Source organism: Pseudorasbora parva, chromosome 21 (assembly GCF_024679245.1).
Source record: "Pseudorasbora parva isolate DD20220531a chromosome 21, ASM2467924v1, whole genome shotgun sequence".
NCBI lineage: Eukaryota > Metazoa > Chordata > Actinopteri > Cypriniformes > Gobionidae > Pseudorasbora > Pseudorasbora parva.
In genome coordinates, this window is record NC_090192.1 from 24,929,680 (window position 1) to 24,949,674 (window position 19,995).

The window sequence follows — 19,995 nt, forward strand, 5'->3', positions numbered from 1 at the left end:
ATCATCATCCCTTACGTTATTGAACTAATGACATTGTAATCAGCTTAAACACACACACTGGTTACTTTTCTTCCTGAACAAGCGTGCACTCGAGTGTTGCTCACACACACTGTACACTTGCGTGGCATACACCGGTTACGGTAACTTGGGGCGATGTCAAATAACATCAAATAATGTTTCAGCATGTTACAATAATGATATGGCTTGAGTTAATATAGCCTATTCCCTAATGCATGTAACAGTTTGTTATTAAACAGAATGAGAGTGTGAATGGGCTTTCTCTCTCTGTTTCTGTGTAGACTATACATGCGTGCATGCGGAGGAGTTGCGATTTTCGAATAATAATCAAATAATTCCCATCGATCTCCGAATATTATTTTTGCTTGAAATGCCCATCCCTACTGTACACACACAAAAACATTCAGGAGCACAGAAACTTGTTTGTGAATGCTGCCTTGTGACTAAAGTAGCTTCACAAGTGAATCAATAAATTATATTTTCTTCAGCAACAAGGTGGTAATTTTGCTGTTTTTGAAGTAATTAAACACACACCTTCATTGTTAGTAGTGAAACACTGCACAGATGCAGATCATTTACACAATCTCTCTCTCTCTCTCTCTCTCTCTCTCTCTCTCTCTCTCTCTCTCTCTCTCTCTCTCTCATTCATATAAATGTAATCTTAATACACTACTTTATCTCTTCTGTCTATGCAGAATGCTAGATTAATGAGCCACATAATTTTTTACATTTCGTCACATTTTGCACTACATACATCAATAACAGCTTTAACTTGTCACTGCAGTCAAAGTGACAATGGTATATGTGGGGAAAATCCATGGTTAGGTGTGCATTTATTAATACGCTTCTTCATTTTTTACAAAAAAAATATATATATATATATTTTTCTTTTTTGATCAGCCAGTCAGTAAATACATATATTTGCAAGTCTAATGGTAACTTTAATTTTATTTATTCCTAATTATCTTTGAATGATGCACTGACTATTATGCAAGCAATTTTTTCTTCTCTCCCTCTAATCGGACATCATAGCTTGCACTGAAATAGGCTGTTACTTGAATATTTTTGACTGACTCATTAAAAAAACTGTTGACAATCAGTCATTTGTTTACAAATTGGATATCACGTCTTATGCTTACCCATTAAATCATGTTACTGTTGTACCTTAGTCTATTTGTTCTGTTTTACATTAGTACAACTTAATGAAGTTGAATCATTGAATCTTTACATAATCCCTTTAGTCCTGCTAGTCTCATTAGATTGACCAGTTGTGTGTAACTCATGATTCTATAAAAACAATCCCCACTCCCCTTTTCCACTTTGCATTTAAGCGTTTAATTTTTTCCCTGTCTCATGACATTCAAGAATCCAAAATCCCTGCATTTGCCCTTTTTGAAAAACACATGAGCCCTCTGCCTGTGCTGACACCATCTCTCCAGATGATCAGATAGAGCCAGAGACATAGTGAGTGAGGTCACAGCTCTGGATCTGGCATGGATTTGCTCAAGTTTATGTCAGGGCTTTCCGAATTAGTCTGTAACCTTCTTCATAGTTTTCTTTTTTATTTTTATGATGAATGGCTCATATACATTGGAAACTCCCCCCAAACACACACACACACACACACACACACACACACACACACACACACACACACACACACACACACACACTTGGAAGATGTTTCTCTACGATGGTCTGCTTAGTTTCCAAGTATGAATAGATGTCACACATTTCCATCTGAGGTAAACATTGGCAAAATTGGAAGCGGTCTAGATTTATAGTGGTTTACAATAGAAGCTTGTGGTGTTATAAGCACTTGCTTGACATGTTGGACTTTTGTCCAGTGAACTGCCTTTTTTAACCTACTGTCTTTTTTTTTTTTTTTTTTTGTCCTAACCAGGGAAGCCGTGACAACATGAGTGTTGTTCTAGTATGTTTCCCCAATGCACCGAAGGTATCAGAGGAGGCTGTTAAGAGAGAGGCAGAGTTGGACAAGTTCCTGGAGGCTCGTGTTGAAGGTAAGTGGTGACACCTGTTCATTTGTAAGCTAGTTTTCTGCATTGTCCTTTAAGCGTTGTGGAAATGGTCATCTTGTTATTTATTCAAAAAAATGTCCTAATGCCAAGACCTTAGCATCAGCCATGATGCGTATATTGCAGTCCTCTTCTTCTCCCCATGTTTCTTCTTTTAACATTCTGGCATGTTCTAAACTGTCCGGTGGCTCGTATGATCCTTCCTGGATGGGGAATGTATCAATTCTGAACAAGGTTCTTGTATTTTCTACTAGATATAAGTCAGGACAGCTGTGATGAAACCTGTTTGCCGTTCTTCCTCCAGCTGGATGTTATTTTTTCTCACACTGTGTCTAATCGGGTTGGCTGAACCAATGCCTACACCTTTTTCACAGCCGTAGTCATGGTGGAAGAAATGCTTCAGGCATCCATTAGCACACTATTCCATTATTCCATATTTGTAATGTAATTGTCTCTCTGCAGAAATCATGGAGAAGTCAGGGGAGGAAGGCATCCCAGATCTAAGCCACATCATGCACAACCTCCGCCCTGAGAGCATCCCCAACCTGCCACCGGGAGGTGGTCTCGCTAGCAAGTACGGTTCAAAAATCAAGTAACATTTGTCCATTTCTGCAGATCAAAGCCATTTTGTAATTGCTCTTCAATTGTATTGGAGGTAGGAGTCAGCAGAAACTCAGAAATGCAATGTTATTTTGATATGATGAATATAAATCACAGTGTGCCTTCACCTTAGTGGATATATGAGTTTGATCCATCTGTTGATATTGGTCATATTGATAGATATTGAATATTTAATTGGACAGACTCTTATTTTCATTTGGATTAAACATTTTAATCTTTAATCTCTAGTAAATGTCTTTAGAAACTATACATTTTTCTTATTGTAAACATGTTGGACTTATGGTTATATTGTGATGCCTAAATTCACTTTTAGACACAATAATAATAATTTGTTGAACATTTTCTAGGAGCTCAACGCACTTTACATACAATAGTGTAGTTTTAATTTAAACTATATCAGTTTGTCATAACACAATTATAGGCCTATTGGTATCATCCAGAATTGTATATTAACTAAAATTTGAAATTATTTCATATTTTATAATGCTGCTGTTATATAATTATGTAGTATATACAATTACTTTTGTGATTATCTTAAATTAATTCAAGATATTGATTCTTGGTGCGAGAATACAGCTGTAAAAGAAATATCCATATATAAGAATCGAGTACAAATGAAAATAATAAAATGAAAAATCTGAGGTTCTGTTTAACTCTTTTCTTTTCTCTTCCAGACGTAGTGTAATTGAAGCCGTTTACAACAGGCTAAACCCACACAGAGAAGAAGATGGGGTGAGTGTTTCCTCTTTTTTTTGTTCGTATAAGAATTAAAAACGAAAGGTCACTTAAGTCTTCTTGCTTAGACTTAAGTCCATTAATTCACTCATCATCTTAATACTTTTAATGCATCACACCAGCAAATATTTGGACTTTAATGTAGGTAGCTGACGCTACCACTTTTATGCATACGTTTACTCCCTTGATCATGAGAAGTGATACATTTAGTAAGTGATTAGCAAATGTCCTACTTAGGCAAGCATAACTGGTACTCTGAGATAGCTTTATATATAGGTCAGATTAAACATCCAAACACCACTATTTTTAAGAGCAGCGCCTCTGCATTTAAGATGTAAATGCAAGGCTTTTTTGCAGGCCTTGGCTTTGTTTGTCCGTCTTTGCTTGTGCCACTCTGTAATGGTTTGTATTTGTGTTCGCATCTTGGTAATGCTACTTCAGCAAGTTTATCGCTCCTAAGACTTGTGAGAAGAGACCCGTGTTGACAAGCTCCTGCATCTTTTGTACACTCGCTCGTGCACACACAGACGAACACACATTTGCCACCACTTACAGCTTATTTTGTCGCCCCTCAAGCGTGCTTCTTTCTAAATGAAAGGGCAGTGTAAGGTCATGGGCAGGTGGCCCGCTCTTTAAGCGGGGTCTCTTAACCTGCTCTGTCCACTGACACTGGCGTCTTGCACCAGGACAGCCAGGAGGGAGCAGCCGGCGGTGAGGAGGAAGGCAGCTCCGCAGCCGCCCAACTGCTGGAGGCGCTACGACAGTTCCGGCTCAGTCACCGAGGCGAATACCGCCAAGTGCTGGAGCAGGCGCTCTCCACTTACCGGCTGTCCTACGGGACAGGTGCCACAACACGGACCGACCCACAGGAGGAACCTCGCTCACCCCCACCGTCCCCAGCCACTGAACCCCTCAGCCCTGAGGAGGAACAGGACGAAGCTGCCACGTCACCATCTCTGGACGAGCTCTCTGACGCCCCCACTGCATGACCCTAATTAGGACCCACTAAACCCAGCCCTGCTATCAAACCCTTTTCCCCAGATTGCTAGGTTGCTTTTGGCAATGTTCCTCCTTAGAGCAGTTTCAGTGCAGGTTTTTGGATGTCTTTATGGTTTTGAGATAGCACTTTGGGTGTTTTGGAGAGCTCTGCACACAGTAAAAGTCGCATACTAAGGAAGTTCTGCGCAAAATTCTTATCTCTAAAAACCTGCTCTGCAACTGCAAGTGAGGTTAACCTTGGCATATCCCAGCTCTGTCTGCAGTAAGCACTTTCTCATATCTCTGCCCTTAGCTTAGTGTTTTTAAAATTAGACCTGGATGAGTAATCTATTCAAGGATTGAAAGGATAGTTTATACAAATGTGAAATTTGTAGTTTATGCACTCTCATTTCATTCCAAACCTGTGTGACTTTCTTCTGTGGAACAGTTTTTAGTTTTGTCTAGTTTTGTTTAGATTTTTTTGTGTTCTGCAGAAGAAAAGGTCATGCAGGTTTATAATGACTTGATGGGTGAACATCATTTTTGGGTAAACTGTCCCTTTAAGGAGTTTTGGCTACTGTCACACAACTGAATTACTTGACCGTCACTGTTTCACACCCAGCGAGTTTACCCATGTATTAAGTTGGGAGTGGGAATGGTTTAAGGGGACAATCTGGGCTGTGCCAAGAATACACACAACTGTTTGCTCTCGTGCCATGCGATGCATGTGTACACCTTATCCTGGGTTGTCTCGTGGTTGATCGTAATTCTAGGATATTAACCTACTGTAGTAAACATCAGGTACAGCTTGATTTATGCTCTTTATCTAGTGTGTGTGTGAATCAAATGTTATGCAAGATGATTGATTAACTGATCAAAAGCCATTCTTTCACCATTTAAAAGGGAACTCTAATGCTGTGTGTGTATATATTGTCTCTCTCCATATCTTTCATATTGATTTATAATTTGAGCTGACCTCTTTAATATGTCCTGTGTCTGCTCTTTAAGTGTTCAGTTATCCAGGTGTTTCCTTGAGGAAATAAGCACAAAATGGGAATGCACTGGCTTTATAAGCATGGACCATAGGACATTACTGAAGCTTACACAATCATATGTTCTCACAAACTCACTATTCAGTCATTGACTTTACGTTTGCAATATAAAAGTCATTTGTTGAAGGGGACAATACAGACTGCATTACCTTTAGGAGAACTCTACACATTAGGCAACGCTGCTACATCATTCATGAATGTCTGTACTCTGCAGTATTTGCACAGGGCTTCTTATTGCACTTATTCTTATGACCCAGGTTTTTTGGAAAGCAAGCTGAATTCTGTCCACATGGATTGTGTCATATGGCAAGAAATCTGTTCCCAACTGCTTTTTGTGATGTGTTGTCTTCGGCTGATTTATCCAGCCATTTGAAGCTGATTACTTTGTTGATTTGGAAGTTAATGCATAATACAAACTGTGTAATCTTCTTAACACTTAGAGTAAGTGCATGCTTAATGCTGCCATTGTTATATTAAACTCATGTTACTAATATACCCCCTCAGCAGTATCGAAAGAGCTTTACTTAATTGTCCATAGAGCAGTATATCCAGGGCAAAGGTTTATATTTGTTTTGTTTCACGCTGAAGTTCTTTGAACAAAATAATCAAAATAAATCTAATTCAACTATCGATATCTGTCTTGGCTGCGGTTTATTAAATCTCATCACTCTAGTGGAGATGGTACACCACATACAGTCTCATGAATGCTTTTTATGGCTCTTGAAAGAACTTGAGCTCTTAACTATCATTAATACTCCAATATTTCCATATGTACTCTTATATGGCCAATGTTCTTACTCGTAAGCTCAGTGGAAGTTTGAGTTTTGAGGTAAGTGAGCTTCAAATGTGCATTAATCAGTCTGGGCAAATTTTGTTTTCTTTTTAGATGGAAATGCATCTTTAAAAAAAAAAAAAAAAAAAAAAAGGCTGACCAGGCCTTGGAGGTCTTTTCCCACCCATTTTATTTGTAATTGTTTTACATTTTCATTAGCTTTTTTTATTTATTTATTTTACGTTTATTATAATATGTATATTTTTTTTTTTTTACGAATGAATGCTACTACTCTTATTCTGGTTTTATGCAGATTTTGTTATTGGTAAGCTTTTTTCCCCCTTTTGTTTTGTCCTCTGCCTACATTGGAGTCACCTGTAGGTTAGAAGGCACCTACACTTACTGTTCAAAAGTTTGAGGTCTGTAAGATTTGATAATGAATTGAAAGAAGTCTCTTATACTCACCAAGGGTGCATTTATTTGATCAAACATAAATATTGTTTTATTACAATTTAAAATAAATATTTTCTCATTTAATTAGGGCTAAATTTGATTATGTCAAGGTTTTTTTATGTATTTCTATAAACTAAAGTGATTGATTTGTTGATTGATTACTTTATTTGAAACAATTATTGCCTCAGTTATTGTATTTTTATGTGTGTGTGTGCGTGTGTATTTTAAGTCATTTTAAAGGCTATTGTTTGCTTAGGTCTATTTTTATCACCACAAAAATGTCTGTCTACTCAATTACTTGTCAAAAATCGATCGATTACTGGATTACCAAAGTAATCGTTAGTTGACAGCCCTAATTTTAATATATTTTAAAATGTAATTAGTTGTGATGGCAAAGATGAATTTTCAGCAGCCATGAAGTCCAGTTTTTAGTGTCACATGATCCTTCAGAGATCATTCTAATATGCTGTTTTGCTGCTGAAGAAACATTTTCTATCCATCAACTGCTTATTTTTGTGGAAACTGAGATAAATGTTCAGATGGTTTTGATTAATTGAAATCTCAAAAGAACATTATAAATGTATTTACTGTCACTTTTGCTTATATTAATGCATCCTTATAACAATAATAATAATAAAAGTAATTTAAAGAAACAAAAAACTGACCTGAAACTTTTGAACAGTAATGTATTTTCTATGAGAATTATGTAAATTTGTTTAGTTAGTGGGTAATCGTGTTTCCGTTTCACGGAATTCAAAAAATGAACAAATCTTCCTTTCTCACCTGTTCTCGGCTTTCACACCCTCACACATTTCATTCTGTTTCTTTTACTTCCCCGATTCTCACTAGTGAGTGCTCTACCCTTTTTAATTTTTCTCTGTTTGCTCATTTCTTTCCCTTTCTTGTTTTCTCCCTGTTGTAGAGCGGAGCTGACCTGGACGACCCCTGGTAGCCCGAGCAGCCGACGGCTTCTGAATCCACACGAGAATGTCCTCAGTTCACACAAGAAAACCCTTGCTCACACACTTTTTTTGGTTTCGATTCGGAGAGCGTCATAGGAAATGTTAAACGAGTCTGGGAATACATACGCTTGTTTTTAAAGATGAGAAAACTACATAAAATGTTAAGATGTTTTTTTTGTTTGTTTTTTTAGAACTGCATTGTATGGTAGAGAGATTTATTTTTACTCCCCCCCCCCAATCCCCCTCCCTCCTGAAATCTGTGTCGATTACGAGCAGCGACGAGACTGCTTGAGCAAAAGTTGCTGGATGCTAATTTGGAGGCATGAACTCTGAACTCAGCTGGAGGAGGGCGGGGCCAGCGGGCTCTGAGAGGGACAGGGACCCTTGTTCAGACGCGGCTCTCTTTTAACCCCTTCACATCACGCATGTTGCAGCTTTTTGGAGGCATGATCTCAGTTTCTTGTTCACCGTTTTCCGCCGCCATCTACTTTAACCCTGCGAGTCTTACAAGGCTCTACCTGACCAGCTGGACATGTATCTGTTGTGGATTTTTCTTTTTCTCTTCTTGGGGCAGAGGCGACTTTCTTCTTGTGTTATTCATTTTGGTGCTTGCTGTTAAAACGAAAATGTAAAACAAAAAAAAAGGACACTCATATTGACAGCAGGAGATTATGGCGAACCCGGATCGGAGGAACTTGTCACGGTGACTTCCTTATAGTCACCCAAGAGACGGTATATAAAAACTGAACTCCTCTTCTTCTGCTCCGTACTCTTCGCCCCCCCCAGCTCTCCCCACCGAATTTCTCCCATCAGCTTGCCTTCTGGTTTGTGGTTTTCTCTAACAAAAGTCCCGAATTTAGAATAGTTTCCCCCTCTATCATTTTGACTCAGCATTTTAATTTTTTTTTTATTACAGATTATATGGCGTAATTGGTATTGTTTGATTGCACTCACATTTGCTTATGAAAAACAAAAAATACTAAAAACTATATGAAAGAGAAACTATGAGAAGGTAGAGTATTTCTAAAGTGAAACTGCAGAAATATGTATGTGTATATAGCTATATTTTTTTTCTCCTTTAACAGCAGAGTGAAAGAGTGGGAGGGGACGCTCTCTCCTCAGACTGGCTGATAGGTACTTGAATATTCATGATTGGTTCTGATTTATTTTTATTTCTAAATCCTTAATGTAGGATTGTTTTTGAACCGTGCCTGTAAAAGGTGAACCATGCTGTAAGGGTGTACTTACAGGACAGTCGGCTATGGATGAATGTACCCCTTATTTCACACTGATACACATTACATATACCTTCACGCACCCATTTGTACATGCTCGTGCATAACACTCTCATATGTGCATTTATCGTTTGATTCGCTTCATCGTATACATTCACGTTCTTACTCCATTTACTTCACATGCAAGTTTTTTCCTGCCCTGTCTGTACATCTGACACAGACATGCTTTGGAGGCCTTCTTTTCTTCCTCCCTTTTTTTGTTGTTGTTTATTCATCGACTTCACCTGCTCTGGTGTGTAGCTTTAAAATGAGTGTGTTATTGAATTTTATGAGATGATTGTTTATGTATGTATATATATTTTTGCAGTTTTCCCCTCTTCTGGTACACACAATTTGTAGCCATATGCTGGAAAGCTTAATTTTAAGATGACTAGATCGAGTCGATGATAGAGATATATTTTGTGCTGTGAGTGCTCAAGGACATTCATTTGCATTGTGTATATCAACAATTATTGTTGCATAGAATAATTGAGACAAAGTATTTTATTTATTCCAAGTCCTGTTGGCTTAAGAAGAGAGGGTTTCACCGGAGGGGGAAACTACTGTCCCGTGTATTTTGGAGAGTGTGATCAAATTCTCTTGCTCTCACATCCTTCCTCTATTTCTCTCTGATTCTTTCTAACCACCCGACAAGCCCATGTAATGAACGTCCCCAGTATGATGTTGTGATGTTTCAGTAGCAAACAGTGAATATGATCTGTTCTCCTCAATAAAGGATTGCTAAAGTTTGATGTTAACACAATGACTTGCTTGTGGTTAAAATGGTGTCATCTTGCATTATTCCAGGAGGGGAAAGAAGGATTCATACCATGAATCATTCAGAGAAAGTGAAATTACTGTCTTGTTTATTTGTTGTTTTTTCTCCACTCAGGAAACCTTTCGATGCAGAAGCTGTTTTCTGTTCATTAGCATTCTTTGAGTGCAACAGTCGTCTTCTACATTTTTGGCAGCCTTGGTTCCTGAAGTATTTTCCCAATCTGATATTTTCCTATAGGGATTTATAAAGTATTTCAAAGTTAAGCCAATGGCCAAACCAACCAACTACCAGGTGATTTATAACATTGCAAAAATCTGACAAGATGAGGTACAAAGGTAGTGGCTTTAATAAGAGAAAGAACTACTAAACGTATGTTTATTTATTGCAAAATATATACACACACACACACACACTTAGATTCTCTACTTTGTATTATGAGTAATTTTCCACCTGGAATTAATGCAGTTGAACATAAAAAAATGTAAGCATAAAGGCTTCAACAAATGCATACACTCCTGGGCTTTGGCAAAAATGCCAAAATATTTTGGGTTCTTAACTATTTTAGTAAATGAGAAATAATACAAATACTATAAGTAACTTTTCACAGAATAGCCTTCTCCAGCTTGCAGAGTTTTTTCAAGAGTTTGTGTTGTTCCACATAATGTTACAATTTATGAGTGGAAAATTGTTTAATGTGAGGCAAATATTCACTATGGTTCAAATCTAGACAAGGCCAAACCATGAGCCTGATGGACTTGGTTTCACTTTTTCCACTCGTTGCCACTTTGGGCAGGAGCATTGTCTTGATGGAAAATGGCACCTGACCATTTCTCTTTAGATAACTCCATTTGTGGGAAGCAAGCAATTCTACTATATTCTCCTGCACTCCAAAGCATTAAGTTACTTTTCACAGTGAAGCAGCTCACCAATAGCCAAAAAAGCTCTTCACACAATGACATCTCGTCCTGCATACTTCTTTATTATATTTCTCAGCAGATTTTTGAATACCGCTCTGGAGCATCACCATGCAAACCACACTTTCATCGTGATCCATCACTCCACACACAATTTTTTAAAATCTGCCAAAAACCTGAATCTGTTTTTTTTTTTTGAGAGGGCAATGGCTTTTTATGTAGTGCATATGCTTAAATTGAGCTAATTTCATGAGCAATAATTTGTGGTTAAGACTATTAAAAGTTAAGTGTTTAGCCATTTTGGTCTTAGACCTTTGTTTTTTGTTGTTTTGTTTTTTACTGTAGCCTAATTAGCATCCCACAGTAGGCCTGACTTTAGAGGTTTATTGTCGTTACAAATCACTTCCCCTGATCAAATGAAAGCCATTTTACTTCTGGAACCCAACTGTTGGACTCTGAATAAAGTGCAGTAAGCTGTTTGCACTACAAACCAGTGTGTTTGTTTACGATGAATAATGATTTTCAATATCAAACAGCATAACGAGTCGGAGTGTTTTGTCGGATATCGCTAAAATAACTGGAAGTGTCCGACACCGGAACATTCGCGTAAATGAAGTGAACTAAACTGTTGTGTTTTGAGGTGTGAACGGTTATATCAGTGGATTGACACAAGAGGGCGTGATAACTGAGTTAAAGTCAAACTTTCATTAGAGTAGTTTCTGAGGGCTGAATAAGAAGGCATGCAGTGGACCGACGAGTTCCTTGAGCAGTATCTAGTTTCTTGGAAATGATCTGTCTTTTCTTTGTGCCAAAGCTATTAAAATTAAGTTGACTTAATTATAGAACTAGAAACTGTGGTTTAGGTTTAGAGGGACAGCAGTGTGTATTTCCTCTTGGCGATAAAATATGTCTTTATGAAGCTGAAAGGATTTTGTTTCATTAAGAGGATGTGTCACTTTAGACTTGTATCTGTGTGAATGACGTGAGAAAAGATGAGGAACCGTGTGCATTACACCACAGCTGACTGGTCATGCTCACCTGACTGTAGGCTGTTGAAGGGTCATCACCTCTCACCCCTTCTGCCTCTGAGCTGAGACATCCTGAACTGGCTTTTTTTCTTTTAACATCTGTACCTCATTACAATGTCTCCCACTGCAAAGCCTAAATCCTCTTAATGATCTAGTATAGACCCACCCCCATCTAAAAAGTGTCCCTGCATGGTTACACAGTATTGTTTCCCATGGATCAGGATGCCAAACATGTGGATTAAGGTAATCCATACTCTTTAGGCTGAAGCGGTGGGGAACTTGACTAGATTGTGCAGAACCTCTCAGTTTTGTGGATTGGGAGATTAAGGCAGAATAGATGATGGTTTGTAACGGGTATAGGGAGGATAGTTTAGTCAAAACACCTGTTGACTGAGGGGCAGATAATAAGTAAGTGAGGGGTAGTAATTATAAAGTCGAACCAAAAATTGTTCTAGATATAATGTTCACTAGTGCGTGCTGGACACTTTAGCTCATTTTTGTTGGTGAGGATGGCCAAATAAAGTAAACAGTATACCTTAACGTCTTCATACATTGGACTACCAGTAAAATTGATACAAATTTGGTACCTAAAATTATTCAGACACTTTGACCTGACCATGTTTTGCTTAAGTGTTTTTCTTTAATTGCTAATGTGACCTTTTACACCACAGACTGAACAAAATGAAACATTGCTTGGTCATTGGTTGACCTAAATTGATTGTGTACTTAAATTTGACAGCTGATTGGTTGATTGTAATCCATTACATACCTTTCTATCAACGTTGTCTGACATTATTAAGATTAATTTGTTCTGACACATTTGACTCTTGAGTTGTCATATGTTATTACCATTTTCTAAACTATAGCGAATAAACTGTGAGAAAATGTCTGAATAAATTTGGGTTTGATTGTATATTTAAAGCTACACTGTGTAACTTTTTTTAGTTTAGTCCTAGCTAAAAACACTTAGTTCTTTCAAAAATATGTGCTCATTAATGTATATTTACTTCTTTCAAGGTATAAAGTATTCTCATAAGTTTATAATATGCCATTGAAAATACATACAGGTGAGGGGTTCGAATGCCGGTCGCCATGTTGCCCCTCCATCTTGAAAGTACATTAGCCAAAGAGGGACATACACATAAATTCAAGCTTCGCCTTTCGCATTTTAACACTCGATGGCACCGTGTCGAATGTGAAGAGGGGGATTGCCATGTATATTTGACTAAATCGGCCACCGTAGGAGTTAAAACGAAATCAGAAGGAACAAAAACTAATATTCACTGGATGGTCATATACCTTTTCACCGCTAGATGGGGGAAAATATCACACAGTGTAGCTTTAAGTATTCCACTGTAAAAAAAAGATATAAAAAAAATAAGATACCAGGTTGCCTTAAAAGTTTTAGTTCATTGAAATAAAAAATTTGAGTTAATACAATGAACATTTTTGAGAATCAACCTTTATTAAAATATTATTAAAAGATTTTGTAAGCATATTGGGTAACTGTGTGTTACCCAATTATTTGTAAGGATGCAGTAAAACATGCCAAATTGTGCTAGTTTCATGATTTATCAAACTTTTCATGTGGTTCAGATACAATAATATTTTGAGTTTCTATTTATTAAACCAGTTTTCTTCATTGTATCAACTAAAAATTTTAATTTCAATAAACTCAAAATTTTAAGGCAATCAGGTTACTTTTTTAAGTTAAACCAACAAAAAATGTTTACAGTGTGCATAATATTAATTAACAACATGTACTTACTATAGGGTTAGAGTAGGGTTTGGTAGTAGATATTTTTGCATTTACTATTATTACTATGGTAAGTCCATGTAACATGCAAGGATTTTTTGTTTCTGTCTGAACACATCTCATGGAACATGTTTTTGTTGTTAAAAACTTTAGACGCAGGGCAGTAGCATGGAAAAAAAAAACTTGAGCAACATGTTTTTAGAAAGCTCCAAAAGACACAAGATGTGCGCACAATAGTCAAATACGTCCATCTAGCCCATGTTTTCTGCGCAATGGAACAACGCATTGCGTGAACGGCCGCTAACAGTAAATCAAACACCAGCAGCTCTGTTCCAGATGCAAATCTTATTTGAGGAGATTCACGATGTAGCAGATGTTTTAGCTGTTTAGCTAACATTGCCGTTAATTGTTTAGCTCACCTCTGCATCGATTACTTGTGCTCTTTCAAACATCCAGTATATAAAGCTTGCATCATCGTTTGTAACGGCCTGCTAAAATACCTTAGCTCGTGTGTATAGAGTTAGCAGTGGGGGTCTGAGCGGTTGATCGGGAGGGTGGGGGGGTGTTGGGGATTACCCTCTTTTCCAAAGCCTAGTTACATTGCAGAAGTAAATGAGCTGTTGAAAGAATGCATCCAGGGCAGGAACAGCCATACGTCCTGGGGGCCGAAGCTTAACCGCCGCCCGATTGGTGGGATTACAGAGGAAATGAGAGGACAGAGCAGGGGACAGAGAGCCAGGTAATTCAGCTCTAATTAACCACATTCACCGACCTGCATGTATTCTTCCCCACCTTTTCTTCATTCCTGCAGGATTTGTTCCTACCTGTTGAGACATACTGTTGCCCTGTGCATTCTCAGACATCATTGTTTGGGAGGCGAATGCTGCACGTTTGGATGGAGGCGAGTTTACTCTATCTCCTTCCGCAGGTCACCGTCAAAGATCGTAGCTCTTGCGAGCAGCAGGTGTTGTATGGCTAATGTATTTGTGTGATAAACTTTCTCTCAGTCTCCTCTGACTTCGTATTTGTCAAGCGACGTTAATTACGACTCTCCCCTGCTATGTCTTTCTCTGTTTCTCCCTCTCTGAGCTGTCACCTCTGTGTCAGTGGATATCCCTGAGTCTCAGCATGCAGCGTCCATTGGAGCTGAATGCGCCCTCCCTCTCAGCCACCGGCCCACCAGCCGGCGCTGTCCTGACATGACAGCCCATTGTGTTTGTCCAGCCAGGCCGAAACCCCTGGCCGCAGGAAGGAATTAAGAAAGGATAGGAGGGGAGAAGTAATTATGTTTAGTCACTGAATTCTGTAGATCCCTGTGTTAATTATGCGATTCACAACAAAACACTGTCAAGTCAAGTGAAAAGAGCAGGAATGCCGGTGAGAGCGGATCAGAACATGACACCTCGGAGCCCCTGTGAGGTCAGGGCAGGACCGTGTGTTTGTAAGGGTAGGATAAGCCGCTCACGTACACCAGGCTCCAATTACAGGCCTGCCCATTCACATGCATCTCTGCTTGGCTCGTCTGGTTTTTCAGCAATTTTTTAGCAATTAATAGGGCGTGAGAATCAATATGCTGTAACATGCATCTGCAGAGTAAAAGACAGACTGTGTTTTGTGTAACCGCTCTACAGTACATTCAACTGGATCAGGACACCCCAATGCCCTCTCCAACTTGTTTGTAAGAGTCTCTGTAGTACTGTAGTCTAGTCAAATTGTTGTCTAGTCAAAAACACGTTGTGTTTTTGTGAATTGTGGGGAGATTCCATAGGCGTAATGGATTTTGCACTGTACAAACTGTACATTACCCCTACACTGCCCCTGACCCTAAACCTACCCATCAGACGAAACATTCAGCATTTTTACATTTTCAAAAAAACAAAACAAAAAAAAAACATAATTTATGTTTATGAATCAATTTACATTGTGGGGACCCAGGTTTTACTATCCTTGTGGGAACATACATTTGGGAACATTATCCTTGTGGGGTCCCCACAATGTAATATAAACACATACACACCGTAGTATGAGTCTCTGTACTACTGTATTATATCTCTAATAAAATATATATATATATATATATATATATATATATATATATATATATATATATATATATATATATATATATATATATATATATATATATATATATATATATATATATATATATATATATATATATATATCCCAAAAGGATAATGTTCCCAAATGTATGTTCCCACAAGGATAGTAAAACCTGAGATCACCTGTGGGGACCAGCCAGCGGTCCCCACAATGTCAATTGATTCATAAACATAAATTATGGTGTTTTTTTTTTTGAAAATGTAAAAATGCTGAATGTTTCCTTTGACGGGTAGGTTTAGGGGCAGGGGCAGTGTAGGGGTAATGTACAGTTTGTACAGTGCAAAATCCATTACACACACACACATACATATATTTGTGTGTGTGTGTGTGTATATATATATATATATTATATATATATATATATATATATATATATATATATATGCATTTATATTTGCATATACGTTTATGTTTCAATTATGCATTTTGGTTTTAGTACAATGGCAAATAAAAGCTAATTAAGCTTTTAATTAATTATTTAATTAACTTAAAAAAAATATTTTGGAATCAAATTTGCTTTTTAATATGAAGCTTGATGTTTATTATGTACAACATGTCTACCTTCCTTTTTAGGAAGGATCTTTGGTTTCAAAAAGTTTGAAAAGGCATGCTGTATTCATATAGTATCAGTGAACATGCTATTGTATAAAATGTATTTATACTCTCCTTCACAGATGTGCTGTAGCCTGGGGAACCAGACCAATGTGCTTCTAATATCTGTCTCCATATTATGGCTTCTCTTTTGTAAGTGAGGAGAGAGAGGCAGATACGATCAGGTGCGGGAGCCTTGGTCTGCGGGCTAGACCAGGCACTGGAGGAGACAGGAGAGAAGAGGAGGAAGTCATTTATGGGTTGAGCATGTTTCATGCCTCAGAAGTCATGTTGAATTAAATAGAGTAATCACTGCTTGAGGCCACCCTCTCTCCGGTTCACTCTCTCTTTCGCTCTTTGTACCTCATTTGCGGCTGAGAGGAGTGGATTATCACTAGATCACCACAGAGGCCGGCCCAACAAACACGCACACACTTTACTTCGCCACAGCGTGTGTTTAGAGACACTGAGGCCTGGTCTGCTTCATTTTTGTATGTTTTTTTTCTCTCTCGCACATTGTAGTCATTTACTTTTTTTTAGCCAATCAAAAGCTCGCAATCAAGTTTCACCGCGTTTGATTTGCCCGCCAACCTGTTAGTCATTTGACCCTGTGTCCTCCAGCCAAACGAAGGAGAAGAACCACAAGGTCAGAGAGATAAAAATAGTTTTGATTCAAATCAACTGAAGCGTTTAATTCTGGAGGTGCCCTCGGGCCACTTCCGTGAATGCTCTTAATCCACTTCTATAATGCACATTGCCCAATTGTGTATGTGCATTATCTGGACGCAATGTGCGCTCCTTTGGGCGGTCATTGTGAAACACAATGCTGAGTGTCTCCCGTGAGCCATATGAATTTAGACGATGACAGCTGAGCGTGGAGACAAGGACATATATCTTATTTATGGGGCAGAGGGAAAGGTAGCAGCAGGACATGGGTGTCATATTGAGAGGCTGATGAGGAAGCAGAGAGAATGACTGAGAACTGCTTCCGCCAGCATAAAGTTAGATTCCAAAGAATAGCCAAGTAGGGATGGTTGTAACGCTGTTTTTTGACTGTTTGTAGCTTGATGTTTTTAGTGCTGTTTCCCTCAGAATTGGATCTAATCTTCCCATGCTCATTTGTTACAAATGATGTTATTTAAATCTACAATTCTTAAACTGTATAAATTCATGTCAAGTAGGCCTACAGCAATTGCTGTCGTTCAATCTTTCACATACAGAATTGGATGTCAATTTAAAATTTCTACGTGTTTATAACATTTTAATGTTAAAGGCATAGATATATATATACGTATACATATCTGTGGTAAAGGTACATATGCAACTTTTTTTGTTTAAAATGTAACTAATGCAAATAATTTTACTGTATATGCCAAAGTATACTTCACTTTTTACGTATACATGAGGGTCATCTTACAATGGATGGGCATGATGCAAATGTTGTCATCAAAAGAGCATGTGAACGTGTGTCGTCAGATCTTGTAACCATATTTAGTTACTCACAGGTTGCACATGCGCAGTATTTACGTAGTTTGTAATTTGTGGCAAGAGATTTTTTTTTTAGGCTTAAAGGAACACGCCTACTTTTTGGGACTTCAGATTATTCACCGTATCCCCCAGAGTTAGATAAGTCCATGCATACCAGTCTCATCTCCATGCATGCCGTAACTTTACCTGACACACCCACCACTAGCCTAGCTTAGCACAAAGACTGGAGGTAAACGGCTCCATCTAGCCTACTCAGTAAGGCTAGTTTTTTCACGTTGTAACTATACACATCACAACATGTAAATAGGAAAATGTTGGTGTTATTTTGTCACTTATTGAGCAGTGGGCTAGATGGAGCCGTTTACCTCCAGTCTTTGTGCTAAGCTAGGCTAGCGGTGTGTGCGTCAGACAGAGTTATGGCACGCACAGAGATGAGAATGGTATGTATGGACTTATCTCATGATACGGTGAATAACCTAAAGTCCCAAAAGGTCAGTGTGTTCCTTTAACCCTGATTCAGTAATCACCTGTAAAAAAAAAAACATAGAACAGAAGATCTTTTGCATGCATAAAGAGAAAGCAACAGAGCCCGTAATAAAACGAGAATCAACATTTATAGGCTTTTTGTAGATGATGAAAACAGAGGGATTTCAACATTTGTAAAGTCGTTGCAGAGATGCAGTTTTTATCATTCAACAGGGGAGTAAGGTATATTATTAAACAGATAAATTGCCATATGTAGCCCTCTAACAGAGATCATTGTAAAGCATTATTTATTGTGAAGGCTCATTTCATTATGGTTGTTATAGTGCTGTTCCAGAACTTATTTTCAAGGAAGTGCTGTGTTTATTTAATGGGTACAGCTACAGTAACATCTTCAGTTAGTGAGCTTGAAAACCTTTCCATCTAAACTGATTGTGCATCTTAAGCCTAGTTGTAAATGTTTTATGGGTAGTAGGATAACCATATTCATCCGTAAAGTCACACAGAGCCAGAGCACAAAACAATGTTCTTCTGTAAAATGCATTCATGTAAAAAATCATATTTGTTTTATACCTTCCTCTTAACTATAATTTTTATACATTTTTAAAAGAAATATTTCATTCACATTATATTTATCAAAAGTGAAAGTAGACTTTGTTGTACCTTGTATATTTCAAGCAAATGCTGTTCCTCTGAACTTTCTATTCATTAAAGAATCCTGAAAAATACCACTGTTTTCAACAATGATAATAAATGTTTCATGAGCAACAAATCAGAATATTGGAATGATTTCTTAACGATTACGTGACACTGAAAACTGGAGTAATAGTGCTGAAAATTCAGCTTTGCCATCATATATAAAAAAAAAAAAAAAAAAAAAAGAATATATATGAGTAGGAAAGTTATTTTAAATTGAAATAATAGTTCACAGTATTACTGTTTTTACTGTATTTTTGATCAAATAAATAAGTGGTCAGCATAAGAAGTCTTACTAACCCAAAGATAAACCAAAAATAAAAATATATATAATTCCAGTAAAAAGTTGTTGTTCCTATCTCACAGTTGTTTTTTGCCCTTTATATATTTGTACAGCGACATCAGGAGGATGGTGGAAACCTTGTACCTCATTTAAACGGTTGTTTAAATGTTCGTTAATGTTACGAACTACCCACCCTTCCCTACTTTTACACCATGTACAATCAACCTCACTCTTTAGTTTGAGCTTTGAAATGTCTAACATAACTTTAATCTAGTCCTATGTGAACAGCAGTACTGCACCAGCAGCACTCATGTCTCTGTTGACACAATTGGATTGGCCACAGTAAGCAGTGTTAATTGCACTTACCAGTAGCCTGTGGGCGGCATGAGGATTATCGAACTGAATCATATTAGCGAAGCTTCCAATGATCGGGACATTTACGGATATGAGGCTTTGATTGTTTTATCCTGCTTTACTGTTCAGTGTTGAATGATTTAATCCAATAACAGACTATGCTGACAGAAATACAGACCACAGTCCTGCCTCACCGTGTACCACCAGTGGGTGGCAGCAGTCTCCACTTTTTGCATGGGGAGCTTATTTAAGGGGTTCTCTGGTGGTCTTTGGGAACCTGATGGCGCCTGTCAGTAAATGTCCTGCAAACATGCAACATTCAGAGCTTCTAATTTAGGCTTTTAGCTGCGAGCTCATTTGCACGGTGCCTCCGAGCAAAAGCAATCTCGTCAGGAGAAAGTTTACTTAAAGACTGAGGCGCAAAACACACTTATCGAATTACCAAGGGACTGTTTATGTGAGTATGTGTGCATATGATTGAAGGGACAGTTTATTTAAAATAATCTGTCATTTACTCAACCTCTTGTCATTCCAAACCTGTATGACTTACTTACTCTTATTCTGTAGAACAATATATTTTAAGAAAGATTCAACGGTTA

General features: G+C 37.9%; 1 protein-coding gene across 2 annotated transcripts in view; it reads left to right on the plus strand.

The window, feature by feature from the left end:
* ppm1bb (protein phosphatase, Mg2+/Mn2+ dependent, 1Bb) overlaps nt 1-9,664 on the plus strand; it is a 44,723-nt gene extending 35,059 nt beyond the window's left edge. Inside the window, exons 3-6 of one of the 2 annotated variants that reach the window (XM_067430491.1) lie at nt 1,922-2,039; nt 2,517-2,628; nt 3,350-3,407; nt 4,097-6,072. In XM_067430491.1, the coding sequence (XP_067286592.1) occupies nt 1,922-2,039; nt 2,517-2,628; nt 3,350-3,407; nt 4,097-4,399 (591 nt within the window). In that variant the 3' untranslated portion in view covers nt 4,400-6,072. Of the gene's footprint in view, nt 1-1,921; nt 2,040-2,516; nt 2,629-3,349; nt 3,408-4,096; nt 6,073-7,587 lie in introns of those variants that run through there. The other variant, XM_067430492.1, reaches the window with a different exon arrangement.
* The last annotated feature ends 10,331 nt before the right edge of the window (nt 9,665-19,995 follow it).